Genomic DNA, 14,108 nt, shown 5'->3' with positions numbered 1-14,108 from the left:
TACCACATACAGTGACTACAGTTATGTGAAACACGTGTATGTATACTGATAGGGATCAGAAGAAGAAAATGGTAATATAGAATTTTAATGTCTATTTAGCAAATGCTACTATTCAAATTTTTTAAATAAAATTTAAATAACATCACAAAAAGACACTCTTAGAAGTATCTCTAAGTGAGATACAAGTAGAGTTATTTATTACCACCCATGAGTATTTTTGCCAAAAAAAGAACTGAATCTAAATCTGATCAGACCTCTACATCCAAGAGTTTATAGGACATACGGGAACCAGTGAAAATACACCATGGAAATGTGACCAGTAAAGCTCAAATATAGGAAATTCTACACAAATAATCTAGCTTTTTAAACACATGTACTATAAGAAAGAAAAAAATGGAAAAAGGAAAACTTCATATTTAAAATAAAAATAGACTTATGAGGTATAACATCCAAATGCAACATAACATGAAGTAAGACTTTCTTAATATCCTAATTCATACCAACTATTTTTAAAAGCCACTAATATTTGGGCACCTGGGTGGCTCAGCTGGTTATGCATCCAACTCTTGGTTTTAGGTCAGGTCATGATCTTGGGGTCATGAAATTGAGCCCCACATCAGGCTCTGCACTCAGTGGGGAATCTGCTTGGGATTCTCTCTCCCATTCTCCCTCTGCCCCTCCCCTGCACTCACACTCTCTTTCTCTCTCTCAAATAAATAAATCTTTAAAAACCACTAATATGTTTCTGAGGAAATTGAAGGGATTTGGAATATTAACTAGATATAACACTGTGGAATTAATGATCATTTTTAAGTGTTAATAATGGTACTGTAATAATGTCTAAGGGTCCTTATTTTTGACAATATATTCTGAACTATATATATACACAATGAGATGATTTCTGAGACTTCCCCAAAATAATCTGAAGAGAATAGATGAAACAAGACTGGCCATGTGTTGGTAAATGTTGAAGCTGAGTATCTGGTACGTGGAGATTTATAATACTATTCCCTCTGCCTATACATATGCTTGAAAACTATTACAATATAAAAAAGCTTATTTAAAAAATTAACATCTTTGGGATGCCTGGGTGGCTCAGCCGGTTGCGTGGCTCAGCCAGTTAAGTGGCTGCCTTTGGCTCAGGTCAGGATCCTAAGGTCCTGGGATCAAGTCCCATATCAGGCTCCTTGCTCAGTAGGGAGCCTGCTTCTCCCTCTACCTACCACCTGCTTCTCCCTCTGCCTGCCACTTCCCCCGCTTGTGCTTGCTCACTCACTCACTTTCTCTCTCTCTGAGTTAAAAAAAAATAAAAATAAATAAAAAGATTAACCAAAAAAATTAAAATCTTTTATGAATTTAAGCAATAATATTTAAACATTTTTCTACCCCAGATAAAACAATCACTTTGGTGAACATTCAAGAATCTCAAGTCATTTCATGTCTCTAATTATATTAATATAGCCTAATGAAGATTTTTAAATTTCATAAAATAGGGGCGCATGGGTGGCCCAGTCAGTTAAACGTCCGACTCTTGATTTCAGCTCAGGTCATGATCTCAGGGTCGTGGGATCACGACGGGCTCTGCACTCAGTGTAGAGTCTGCTTGTCCCTCTCCATCTGCTCCTCCCCCACTTGCACACTCGCTATCTCTAAAATAAATAAATAAATAAATAAAATATTTAAAAATAAAAGTTGCATAAAATACTGCTAATAGGGAAAAGCAAGTATAACTAAAAATCTGTGGTGATTATAACATTCTGTTCTTAATATACTGAGTAATGTGTGTGTGAATCTATTAAAGTCATATTTTTTGAAATCATAAATAATAACTGGTTTACCTCTCTCAATTTTTCTCGCTCACGTTCCCTCTCAGCAATACGTTTTCGCCTCTCTTCCTCTTCCTTAAGAGCATTTTGTGTCTCAGTTCTTAGTTTATCATCTTTAAGAATCTTTCTAATTTTCTTTCTGCCTTTTCCAGGAGACTTGGAATCATCATTTTCATCTTCTTCTTCTTCCTCTTCCTCTTCCTCTTCTTCTTTATCTTCTTCAGAATTACTCTACGGAAATTAAATGATCAGAAGTAAATACACAAAGTTATCTAATTTACCCATTTCTTATTCCAATAATTAACATGCCAAGGAAAGGTGAAAGAGAACATACTGAAAAGCTTTAGAATTATACTTTGCAATAAAAAAGAGCATTAAAAAATAACCCAGAAAAGGGGGCAAAGAAATGCAACAGACATTTCTCCAAAGACGATACAGAAATATCCAATAATCATGTGAAAAGATGTTCAACATTACTTGTTATTAGGGAAATTTAAATCAAAACCATAAATGAGATACTATCTCGCACCCATTAGGATGGCTATTAGAAAAAGAAAAAAAAACAGAAAATAACAAGTTTTGGTGAGAATGTAGAAAAACTAGAAGCCTGGTACAGTGGGAAAACAATGTGATGGTGCCTCAAAAAGTTAAAGAGAATTACCAGATGATCCACCAATTCCATATTTCAGATTATAACCAAAATATTTAAAAGCAGGGACTAAAATATTTCTACACCCACATTCACAACACCATTACTCAAAATAGCCTAAGATGGAAACAACCCAAATGTCCATCAACAAATGAATGGATAAACACAATGTGATATATACATACAATAGAATATTATTTAGCATTAAAAAGAAAGGAAATTGTGAAATAGTCTACAACACAGATGAACCTTGAAAACATTGTCAGTGAAATAAACCAGACACAAAAGGACAAATACTGTATGACTCCACTTAATATGAGGTACCTAAAATAGGCAAATTCACAAACACAGAAATTAGATGAGGTTACAGGGGGCTGGGTACAGAGTTTCCAATTTTGAGTTTAATTAAGACCACTGAAATGTACACTTAGAAATGGTTAAAAGGATCATTTAAAAAAAAGACCCCCTTCCCCCCGCCAAGGAGAACATGAATTAATCATGTTACAGATTCATTCTGTACTCACAGGGCGAAACATATTACAGAGAACTTCTACTTTACATAATCCTGCTTATATATAAGAAATGAATTTGCTAACAGTCACTTCTGGAAGAAATTTATTCACACATAGTCATTATTCAGGATAAAATGTTTTATGTCTTCAGAAAATAGAACACTACTCATCTACTTTATAGCCCCAAGAGTGTAAACTAATGAAAAAGAGCAACTTAAAATTTCCATCAGATTTAGTTAAGAAACAGAAAAAAAAATCAACGTGTCATACTATTTCTGCATACTTACACATTCAATAAGTCAATCCTTCCACAAAGGTGTGAAAATGTAAATAAACCAGCAGAATTAAACTAACAAATGGAATGCAGAAAAGGAGGTAACATCAAGTACATAATAAATGTCTCACCTTGTTTTCACTCGATGAGTCTTCTTGAACCTTAATGCGTCGCCTTTTCTTTTTCTGTTTATAACTCCGCTGATTTTCTTCCAACTCTGCTTTCTTTGCAGACCTAAAGAACATTTAAAAGGCAAAACGAAATACTTCATGATGAATTTCCTTAAATTAATTGCATACTATTCTACAGCTAATTTCCCTCTGTGTACATTCCTTAAAAAGACAAGGAAAACAAAAAGCAAAAACTCTTCACTAAATAACCCTTAATTTTAATCCAGTGATCCATATTTTAAGCTATTCAGGGGGGAGGTTTGGCATAAGTAATAAGATGGATGAGAGCACATGGGTGGCTCACTCAGTTAAGAATCCAACCCTTGATTTCAGCTCAGGTCATAATCTCAGGGTCATAGGATCCAGTCCCACATGAAGTCTGCTTTAAATTCTCTCTCTCCCTCTCCCTCTGCCCTTCCCCTGACTTAGTCTCTAAAATAAATAAATTTAAAAAAAAGAAAGATGGATGGAGGGCCTTATTAATAGCCAATATACAAATGAAAAATATACACCATCTCTTAGGGAAAAAAGGCAGATTATAAGGGCTAGAGACTGTTTTCTTCATATGAGTACACATACATTAAAAAAAGAAAACAGTAACAACTTTTGGCAAAAAAAGGACTTCTGGGCTTAGAAACTGGTGTACAAAGTTACATATATAAAGACAGTACATTCAGGTCATAAATAGCAGACATACAGATCAATGAAAGAGAAAAGTGAGTCCAGAAATAAAACGTTACATTTGTGATCAACCGATTTTCCACAAGAGTGTTAAGAAAATGCAACAGGTAAAAAAACCATCTTTTTGATTAATGGTGCTGAGACAACTAGCTATCTACATGCAAAGGAATGAAGTTGGACCCCTATCTTACATCATATATAAAAATTAACTCAAAATGGATCAAAATCCCCCTAATATACATGTTCTACCTAACAAGACTACTCACTATTTCATTGTTGAAAAGTGAAAAAACAGTTATTTACTATTAGGCTGGGGGGAGAAAAAAAATGACCTCTATTAAGACAGTCTGAAAATATGTATGACAGGAGAGAGTTAAGATGGAATAGAAGGACCCTAGGCTTGCCTCACCCCTCAAACACAGGTAAATAATTATCAAATCACTCTGAATACCCAAGGAATAGACCTGAAGACTGACAAAACAAACAGCACAATTAGAGGGAGAGAAGAGGGCACATTTGGGAAGGTAGTAAGTGTGGAGAGGTGGTTTAGGGGAGAAATGTATCATGGTTGCTGCAGAGGGGAAGGAGCCCTGGTGGCAGAGAAAGGTGAGAGAGAGCAGAGCACACAGGGATGCACACAAGAGGAATACTTCCCCAAAGCCACTGGCTGAGAAAATGAAAGGGGCTGATTTTCATGAGTTTTTGCAACCAGAGGGGCTCAAAGGCTGGAGTTTTAAAGGTCCCTGGGCTTGGCTGGGGTAGAGACCTGAGGGCACTGCCCTACTCCTAGACAGAAGGCAGGCAAGGAAGCAACCTGCAGGCAGATGACATGATCTGAGGATCACCTAAGGTGCAATGGGAGAGACTATTCCCTCCTCTTGGAGTGCATTTATGAGAGTTGGCATTGCATGTCCAGGGAGAAAAGAACCAGCAGGCGCCATCACCGCTACACTGCACACCTCAGCATAGGTGCAGACACACCTGCTGAGGGCAGCTAACCTGTAAACTAGATGTGTGGCCTGATTTGCTCCAAATACAATGACCCTGCACTCTGGAGTGAATGCCCTCCTGGGTCAAACCTGCATTAGTCCAGGCATGGCAAGACTCTCCCACAGAAGACCAGTGCAGATGCCCACCACACCAGGTCCCTAAGTTTGAAATTTAAAAAGTCAGCAGGCTTAGCTGGGATAAAGCCCAAAACGCACTGTATAGCAAGCAACCTGGAGACAGTATGAAAAAAATTATCTGAAAAACACCTAGGATGCACAAGGGGAAATTATTCACTCTTCTGGGAGTGCATTACTGAGAGCAGCAAGCACAGACTCCCCTCTACAAGGAAAAAAGACCTGGCTGACATCATTTCCCTCCCCCACCCCTCAGCATAAACCAACTTTAGGAAATAGTACAGCACCAAAAGAAGTATCTAATCTGCTTATACCAATTCTCACATCCCTGAGCTACACTGTTACTGCTTTTCTCAGGCAATTATCACCAAGAAACAGGGCAGGAGACCCCATCCCCAGAAGACCAGCACAAACCCAGGCACGCAAGACATCTACTTAACCATAGAGTGCTGCAAAGCTTCCATTCTAGTGGAAATAGCATCAGGTCTCTTTTAGAAAGCAGACCAAAGCACAGCTACTTAAAACTTGCCACACTCTGGCCAGGTTCCAAAGACCAGGCAAGGAGAACCTCTACAGACAACTAAATCGAGGGATAGAGTAGCCAAAATCCAGCAGCAGAGTGCATGCAGCACACACCAGAGACACTTCCTGAAGCGCCAGGCCCTGGACAATATATGACCTCTTCTTCAAAAAGCCATTACTCTCAGGAGCAGGGAACATAACAGGCTTCTCTAACATACGAAGACAAAAACCTAGACAAAATGCCAAGAGACGGAGAAATTCATCCCAAAAGAAAAAACAAGAAAAGGTCATGGACAGAGATCTAATGGAAACAGATATAAGTAATATGCCCGATGGATAATTTAAAGCAACAATCATAAAGATAGTCACTGGACTTCAGAAAAACATGGAAGACATTAGGGAGACCCTTCGTGCAGAAATAATAAAGGTAAAAAGACAATTAAGCAAAAATGAAAAACACAGTAACTGAGATTCAAAACAAACTGAATGTAATTACCACAATGATGGATGAAAGAGATGTAGAAACAAGTTATACAGAAAACAGAATTATGGAAAATAATGAAACTGAACAAAAGAGAGGAAGAATAATGATGGATCATGAGAGTACCCTTGGGGAATGCAGTGACTCCATCAAATGTAGTAACATTCGTATCATGTGCGTCCCAGAAGAAGAGAAATTAAAGGGGGCAGAAGGTGTATTTGAGAAAATAATAGCTGAAAACTTCCCTAATTTGGGAAAGGAAACAGACATACAGATCCAAGAGGCACAGAGAACTCCCATCAACATCAACAAAAGCAGGATAACAAGATATATTGAAGTTATATTTGTAAAATATAGTGACAAAGAAAAACTAAAAGCAGGAAGACAAAAGAAATCCTGAACTTACAAGACCGAAAAGGATAGCAGCAGATCTATCCACAGAAATTTGACAGGCCAGAAGTCAGTGGGCATGATATATAAAACGTGCTGAAAGGGAAAAATATGCAAACAAGAATACTCTATCCACAAAGGCTCATGGACTGAAAGAACAAATATTGTTAAAATGCCTATACTACCCAAAGCAACCTACAAATTTAATGTAATCCTTATCAAAATACCACTAGCATTTTTCACAGAGCTAGAACAATCCTAAAATTTGTATGGAACCACAAAAGACCCGGAATAGCCAAAGCAATCCTGAAAAAGAAAAGCAAAGCTGGGGGTATCATGATTCCAGATGTCAAGCTCTATTACAAAGCTGTACTCATCAAGACAGTGGGGTACTAGCACAAAAACAGACACATAGATCAATGGAACAGAATAGAAAACCCAGAAATGGACCCACAACTATATGGTTTACTAATCTTCAACAAAGCACAAAAGGATATCCAATGGAAAAAAGAGTCTCTTTAACAAATGGTATTGGGAAAACTGGACAGCCACATGTGGAAGAATGAAACTGGATCACTTTCTTACACCATACACAAAAATAAATTCCAAATGGATGAAAGACCTAAATGTGAGACAGGAGAGGAGTACGCAGACAGTAACCCTGCCATCGGCCTTAGCAACTTCTTACTAGATAGGTCTCCTGAGGCAAGGGAAACAAAAGCAAAAATAAACTATTGGGACTTCATCAAGATAAAAAAATTTTTGCACAGCAAAAGAAACCATCAACAATACTAAACAGCAACCTTTGCATTGTGAGAAGATATTTGCAAATGACATCTGATAAAGGGTTAGTAACCAAATACATAAAAAACTTATAAAACTCAACACCCAAAAAACAAATAATCCAGTTTAAAACTGGGCAGAAGACATGAATAGGGAACTTTTCCAAAAAGACATACAAATGGTCATCAGACACACGAAAAGATACTCAACATCACTCATTATCAGAAAAATGCATATCGAAACTACAATATGCTATCACCTCACACCAGTTAGAATGGCTAACGTTAACAACAAAGGAAACATCAGATGTTCGCAAAGATATGGAAGAAAGGCAAACCCTCTTACGCTGTTGGTGGGAATGCAAACTGGTGCAGCCACTCTGGAGAACAGTATGGAGATTTCTCAAAAAGTAAAAAATAGAACTACCCTATGATCCAGTATATGCACTACTAGGTATTTACCCAAAGGATTAAAAATACTGATTCAAAGGGATACCTGCACCCTGTAGTTTACTGCAACATTATCAATAATAGCCAAATTCTGTAAAAACCCCAAATGTCCCCCATCTGATGAATGGATAAAGAAGATATATGTGTGTGTGTATATATATATATATATATATATATATATATAATGAAATATTAGTCATCAAAAATAATGAAATCCTGCCATTTGCAATGACATGTTTGGAGCTAGAGAGTATTATGCTAAGCAAAATAAGTCAGTCAGAGAAAGACAAATACCATATGATCTCACTCATATGTAGAATTTAAGAAACAAAACAGATGAACATAGGGAGAAAAAAAAGAGGCAAACCAGAAGACCAACTCTTGACTGTAGAGAATAGACTGATAGTTACTGGAGGGGAGCTGGGCAGGGGGATTGGCTAAATGGATGATGGGAATTAAGGAAGGCACTTGTTATGATGAGCACTAGGTGTTACATGTAAGTGATGAATCACTAAATTCTACATCTGAAACTAACGTTACACTGTATGTTAACTGGAATTTAAATAAGAACTTGAGGAAAAAAGAAAAAAAGATGAAAATATGTATGACAAAAGTCTTAAAATTGTACAACTTACTCAACAATGTCACTTTTAGTAATTTACACTAAGAGAAGTAATCAAACGAGCGTGTCAATATACCCACATGCATATATATGTGTATATATATAACAATGTGTAATAAAAATATTTCTATAGCTCTATTCTGCGTGTATACACATTTTTTTAAGATTTATTTATTTTGGGGGGGTAGGAGCAGAGGGAGACAGAGAGAGAGTCCCAAGTAGACTCTGCCCTGAGTGCAGAGTGTGATGTGGAGACTGATCTCACAACCCTGAGATCAATACCTGAGCCAAAACAAAGAGTCAGATGCTTAACCAACCGTACCACCCAGGTGCCCCTACAAATATTTTTATGAGAATAGTATTTATACTAGAAAATAATGAGAACTATCTAAACATAGAAACCTAGAAGCTTATTTCAATAAAATTTGATAAAGGTTATAGGGGATAAAAAGATCAAAGTCCTACATATAATAGGTGAAACTATAAAATTTGTCAGTGAAAAGAACGATAAATCTATATGACCTTGGATTAGGCAATGGATTCTGATACGGGTCTTGTATCCAGAATATATAAAGCACTGTTATGAATCAACAATAAAAAGACAACACAATTAAAAATTGGGAAAAGAACTGACAGATGTTTCTCCAAAGAAGATATACAAATGGCTAGTAAGCACATGCAAAAAATGCTCAAAATTATTAATCACTTGGGAAAAGTAAATCTACATCACAATGAGATGCCACCACACACCAACCAGGTTGGCTATAATCAAAACAAAACAAAAATAATAAATGTTTGTGAAGATGTGCAGAAATCAAATTCTGGTGCGTTGCTGGTAGAAATGTATAATGATGAGCCACTGTACAAAACAGTCTGACAGTTACCTTAGAAAGTTGAGCATAGTGTTACCATATGACCCTACAATTCCACTCATAAATATATTCCTATGAATATGAAAATATGACTACACAAAAATCATATACAAATGTTCACAGCAGCATTATTCATAAAACAGCCAAAAAATGGAAACAACCCAAATGTCTATCAACAGATGAAAAATGGATAAGTAAAATGTGGTATTATCTATACAATGGAATATTATTCAGCCATTAAAAGTAACAAAATAGCCAGGTAACCACAGCAAGATGGCAGGCTAGGAAACTCCAGGCTCTTGTTCTCCCACAGAAACACAGAATAAACAACATATGGTAAAAAGTAACTTTATGAGAACTCTACAAACCAGTTAAGAAACTTTAGTAACCAGTGAACACCTAACCAAAAGTCACACTTAAAATGGCTGGATATTTTGTAGTGTTTCTGCTCATACTTGTTGTACTCCCTTTCCTGCTCAGCTCAAGGAAGTCACTCAAGCAACAGTAAGCTGCCCAATTCTCAGCTCCTCCACCAAGAAGGAAGGTAAAGAGTGAAACTTGCTTGCAACACACTGGCTTTTCTAGGGGCTGCCCAATGGACAGGATTCTGTCTCCCTCAATTCAGAGCACACAAAAGCACATGAAAGGAGGCTCAACATCACTAACAATTAGGGAAAATACAAATCAAAACCACAATGATACCACCTCACAGTCTTTAGGATGGTGAGATTCCCATCCACACCATAAAAAATGGAAAAGAACAAATGTTGGCGAGGATGTAGAAAGCGTAGAATATGTGCTGTTGGTAAGAATATAAAATGGTACAGCCACTATGAAAAACAATGTGGCAATTCCTCAGTTAAACACAGAATTACCATATATGATCCAGCAATTCCACTTCTGGGTATAAAACCAAAAGAACTGAAAGCAGGGACTGAAGAGATATTTATACACCCATGTTCACAAAAGCATATTCACAATAGCAAAGGGTACAAGTAAGCCAAGTGTTCAATGATGGATGAAGAGATAAAATGTGGTATATGCACAAAGTGGAACATTATTTTACCTTAAAAACGAAGGATACTGTGATACATGCTGCAACGTGGATGACATGTGAGGATACTGTACGAAGTGAAATGAGCCAGCCACAATAAGAAAACAAATACTGTATGATTCCACTTATATAAGGTACCTATATGAGTCAAATTCATAGAGACAGAAGATAGAACGATAGTTTCTTGAGGATGTTGGGGAAGGGGGAGTTATCGTTTAATGTGTAAAGAGTTTGTTTTGCAAGATTAAAAGTTATAGAGATTGGTTGCAAAATGATGTGAGTGTACTTAACACTACTGAACTGTACACTTAATGGATAAGATGGTGAAGTTTAGGTTACATGTATTTTCTGATAATCTAAAAGTATTTTAAGAAGATAAAAGTACTAATACAAGATACGCATGAAGTTTGAAAACATTATGCTAACTGAAAGAATTATTAAAAAAATACTATATGAAACCAGATTGGGAAAAGATGGTGGAGGAGTAGGGGACCCTATTCCAACTGGTCCCCAGAATGGAGCTGGATATCTACCAGACCACTCTGAGCACCCACGAAATCAGCCTGAGAGGTAAGAAGATCTGGATCTCTACAAACAGAAGATCCCAGGTGGTTGGTTTCCAGGTAAGAAGTGGGGAGCCATGATTCCACGGGCAGATATCAGAGGATAAACGACAGTGGGAGGGAGCCTGACCATGGGGATCCAACACCGCTGGTGAGCAACAGTCTCCCACACTAGGGACTGGGCACAGACTCACAGACTGGTAGTGGCGGAGAAAGGACATTAGACGGAAACCAGAGCGGTGGGGTCGCACGTGCTAACAGGGAGCGGATGGCAGTTTTAGAAGCACAAAGGGCAGAAACGTGCCCCAAAACTGAGGCAGGAATGGGAGCGCTGCACAGGGCACACAACCCAGGACATTGCAATTTAGAAGAGCAAGTCAGAAAGAGAGAGAGTGTGGCCTGGAGAGCTCACTGAAGAATAAACTGTGATCTCTCCCCTCTGAGGCAGAGAGGTGGAAACAGTCTCTTCTGCTCTGATTCTCAGAAAAGACGTGGAAAGCCACCAGGGAAAGCCACCAGAGAACAAAAACCCCCAAACACCCATTCCCACTGAGCCCATCCCCCGCCACAGGGGGAAGGGCAACTCTACACAAACAGGGTTGCCTGACTAACAGCATGGCAGGCCCCTCCCACAGAAAACAGGCTGGGAGAACAAGAGGCCAGCAAAGTAAGGTCCCTAGAAAACAGGTGCATCTTGTTTGAGTTATGATCAATAATTTGGGCTTTATACATTCCCTCAACCACCCATCAACAGAATGACTAGGAGGAGGAACCCCCAAAATAGGAAAGACTCAGAAGTTATGACTTATGCCGAAGATTTACAAATGGATGCAGATATAACCAAGATGTCTGAGATGGAATTCAGGATACCAATTGTGAAGACAATAGCTAAAATGGAGAAATCAATTAATGGCAACATAGAGTCTCTAAGGGCAGAAACGAAAGCTGAATTGGCAGAATTTAAAAATGCTATCAGTGAGATCCAATCCAATCTAGATAATCTAACGGCTAGGGTAAGTGAGGCAGAAGAACGAATTAGTGACCTGGAAGACAATTTAATAGATAAAAAGGGAAAAGAGGAGGCCAGGGAAAAACAACTCAGAATCCATGAAAATAGAATCAGAGAAATAAGTGACACCATGAAGCATTCCAATGTCAGAATTATTGGAATCCCAGAGGGGGGGAGAGAGAGAGAGAGAGGACTAGAAGATATATTTGAGCAAACTGTAGCTGAGAACTTCCTTAATCTGGGGAATGAAAGAAACATTCGTGTCCTACAAGCAGAGAGGACCCCTCCCAAGATCAAGGAAAACAGGTCAACACCCTGTCAGGTAACAGTAAAACTCGCAAATCTTAGAACCAAGGAAATCATCTTAAGGGCAGTTAGGGGAAAGAGATTCCTTAGGTACAGAGGCAGGAACGTCAGAATAACATCAGACCTATCCACAGAGACCTTGCAAGGCAGAAAGGCCTAGCAAGACATATTCAGGATACTAAATGAGAAGAACATGCAGCCAAAAATACTTTATCCGGCAAGGCTGGATATGCAGAGCTCCATATGCATGGATGGAGAGATGCAGAGCTTCCAAGACTGGCAGAAACTGAAAGAATATGTGACCACTAAGCCGGCCCTGCAAGAAATATTAAGGGGGATTCTATAAAAGGAGAAAGACCCCAAGAGTGATATACAACAGAAATTTACAGGGACAATCTATAAAAACAATGTCTTCCCAGGCAACATGATGACAATTAATTCATATCTTTCAATAATCACTCTCAACGTGAACGGCCTAAATGCTCCCATAAAATGGCACAGAGTTGCAGATTGGATAAAAAGACAGGACCCATCCATATACTGTCCACAAGAGACTCATTCTGAACCTAAAGATACATCCAGACTGAAAGTGAAGGGATGGAGAACCATCTTCCATGCCAATGGACCTCAAAAGAAAGCTGGGGTAGCAATTCTTATATCACACAAATTAGATTTTAAACTAAAGACTGTAGTTAGAGACAAAGAAGGGCACTATATCATCCAACAAGAAGATCTTAAAAATTGTAAATATCTATGCCCCCAACATGGGAGCAGCCATCTACATAAGCCAACTGTTCACCAAAATAAAGACTCATATTGATAACAATACGTTAATTGTAGGAGACCTCAATACTCCACTCTCAGCAACAGACAGATCATCTAAGCAGAAAATCAACAAAGAAACAAGAACTTTGAATGACACACTGGACCAGATGGACCCCAGAGATATATACAGAACATTCCACCCTAAAACAACAGGATACTCATTCTTCTGGAGCACATATGGAACTTCCTCCAGAGCAGACCACATACTGGGTCACAAATCAGGACTCAACCGATACCAAAAGACTGAGATTATCCCCTGCATCTTCTCAGACCACAATGCTTTAAAACTGGAACTCAATCACAAGAAAAAATTTGGCAGAAATTCAAACACTTGGAAGCTAAAGACCACTCTGCTCAAGAATGTTTGGGTCAACCAGGAAATCAAAGAAGAATTTAAACAATTCATGGAAACCAATGAGAACAAAACACATCAGTCCAAAACCTATGGGATACTGCAAAGGTGGTCCTAAGGGGGAAATATATAGCAATCCTAGCCTCACGCAGAAAAAGAGAAAAATCCCGAATTCACCAACTAACTCTACACCTTAAAGAACTAGAGAAAAACAACAAACAATGCCTAAGCCACACATTAGAAGAGAAATAATTAAGATTAGAGCAGAGATCAATGAATTAGAAACCAGAAACACAGTAGATCAGATCAATGATACTAGAAGCTGGTTCTTTGAAAAAATTAATAAGCTTGATAAACCACTGGCCAGACTTACCCAAAAGAAGAAAGGACCCAAATTAATAAAATTATGAATGAAAAGGGAGAGATCAAGACTAACACCAAGGAAATAGAAACAATTATTAGAAATTATTATCAACAACTCTCTGCCAATAAACTGAGCAATCTGGGTGAAATGGATGCCTTCCTGGAAACCTATAAGCTGCCAAAACTGAAACAGGAAGAATAGGCCAATAACCACTAACGAGATTGAAGCAGTGATCAAAAACCTCCCAAAAAACAAGAGTCCGGGGGCCTGATGGATTCCC

The 14,108-nt window shown here is 38.1% G+C and overlaps 1 protein-coding gene across 6 annotated transcripts in view; it reads right to left on the bottom strand.

Annotated features, from left to right (window-relative positions):
* The window catches only part of ATRX (ATRX chromatin remodeler), a 300,408-nt gene that overhangs the window by 153,471 nt on the left and 132,829 nt on the right, over nt 1-14,108 (bottom strand). For all 6 annotated transcript variants that reach the window (XM_028101410.2, XM_088028724.1, XM_088028725.1 and 3 more), the window contains 2 exons: nt 3,393-3,495; nt 1,839-2,057 (listed from right to left, as the gene is read on the bottom strand). In XM_028101410.2, coding sequence (XP_027957211.1) covers nt 1,839-2,057; nt 3,393-3,495 — 322 coding nt within the window. The remainder of the gene's footprint in view (nt 1-1,838; nt 2,058-3,392; nt 3,496-14,108) is intronic.

Source organism: Eumetopias jubatus, unplaced genomic scaffold, assembly GCF_037043125.1.
Source record: "Eumetopias jubatus isolate StellerSeaLion01/CBP00866 unplaced genomic scaffold, mEumJub1_p1.0 scaffold_11, whole genome shotgun sequence".
NCBI lineage: Eukaryota > Metazoa > Chordata > Mammalia > Carnivora > Otariidae > Eumetopias > Eumetopias jubatus.
This window is presented reverse-complemented; position numbering and strand designations above follow the sequence as displayed.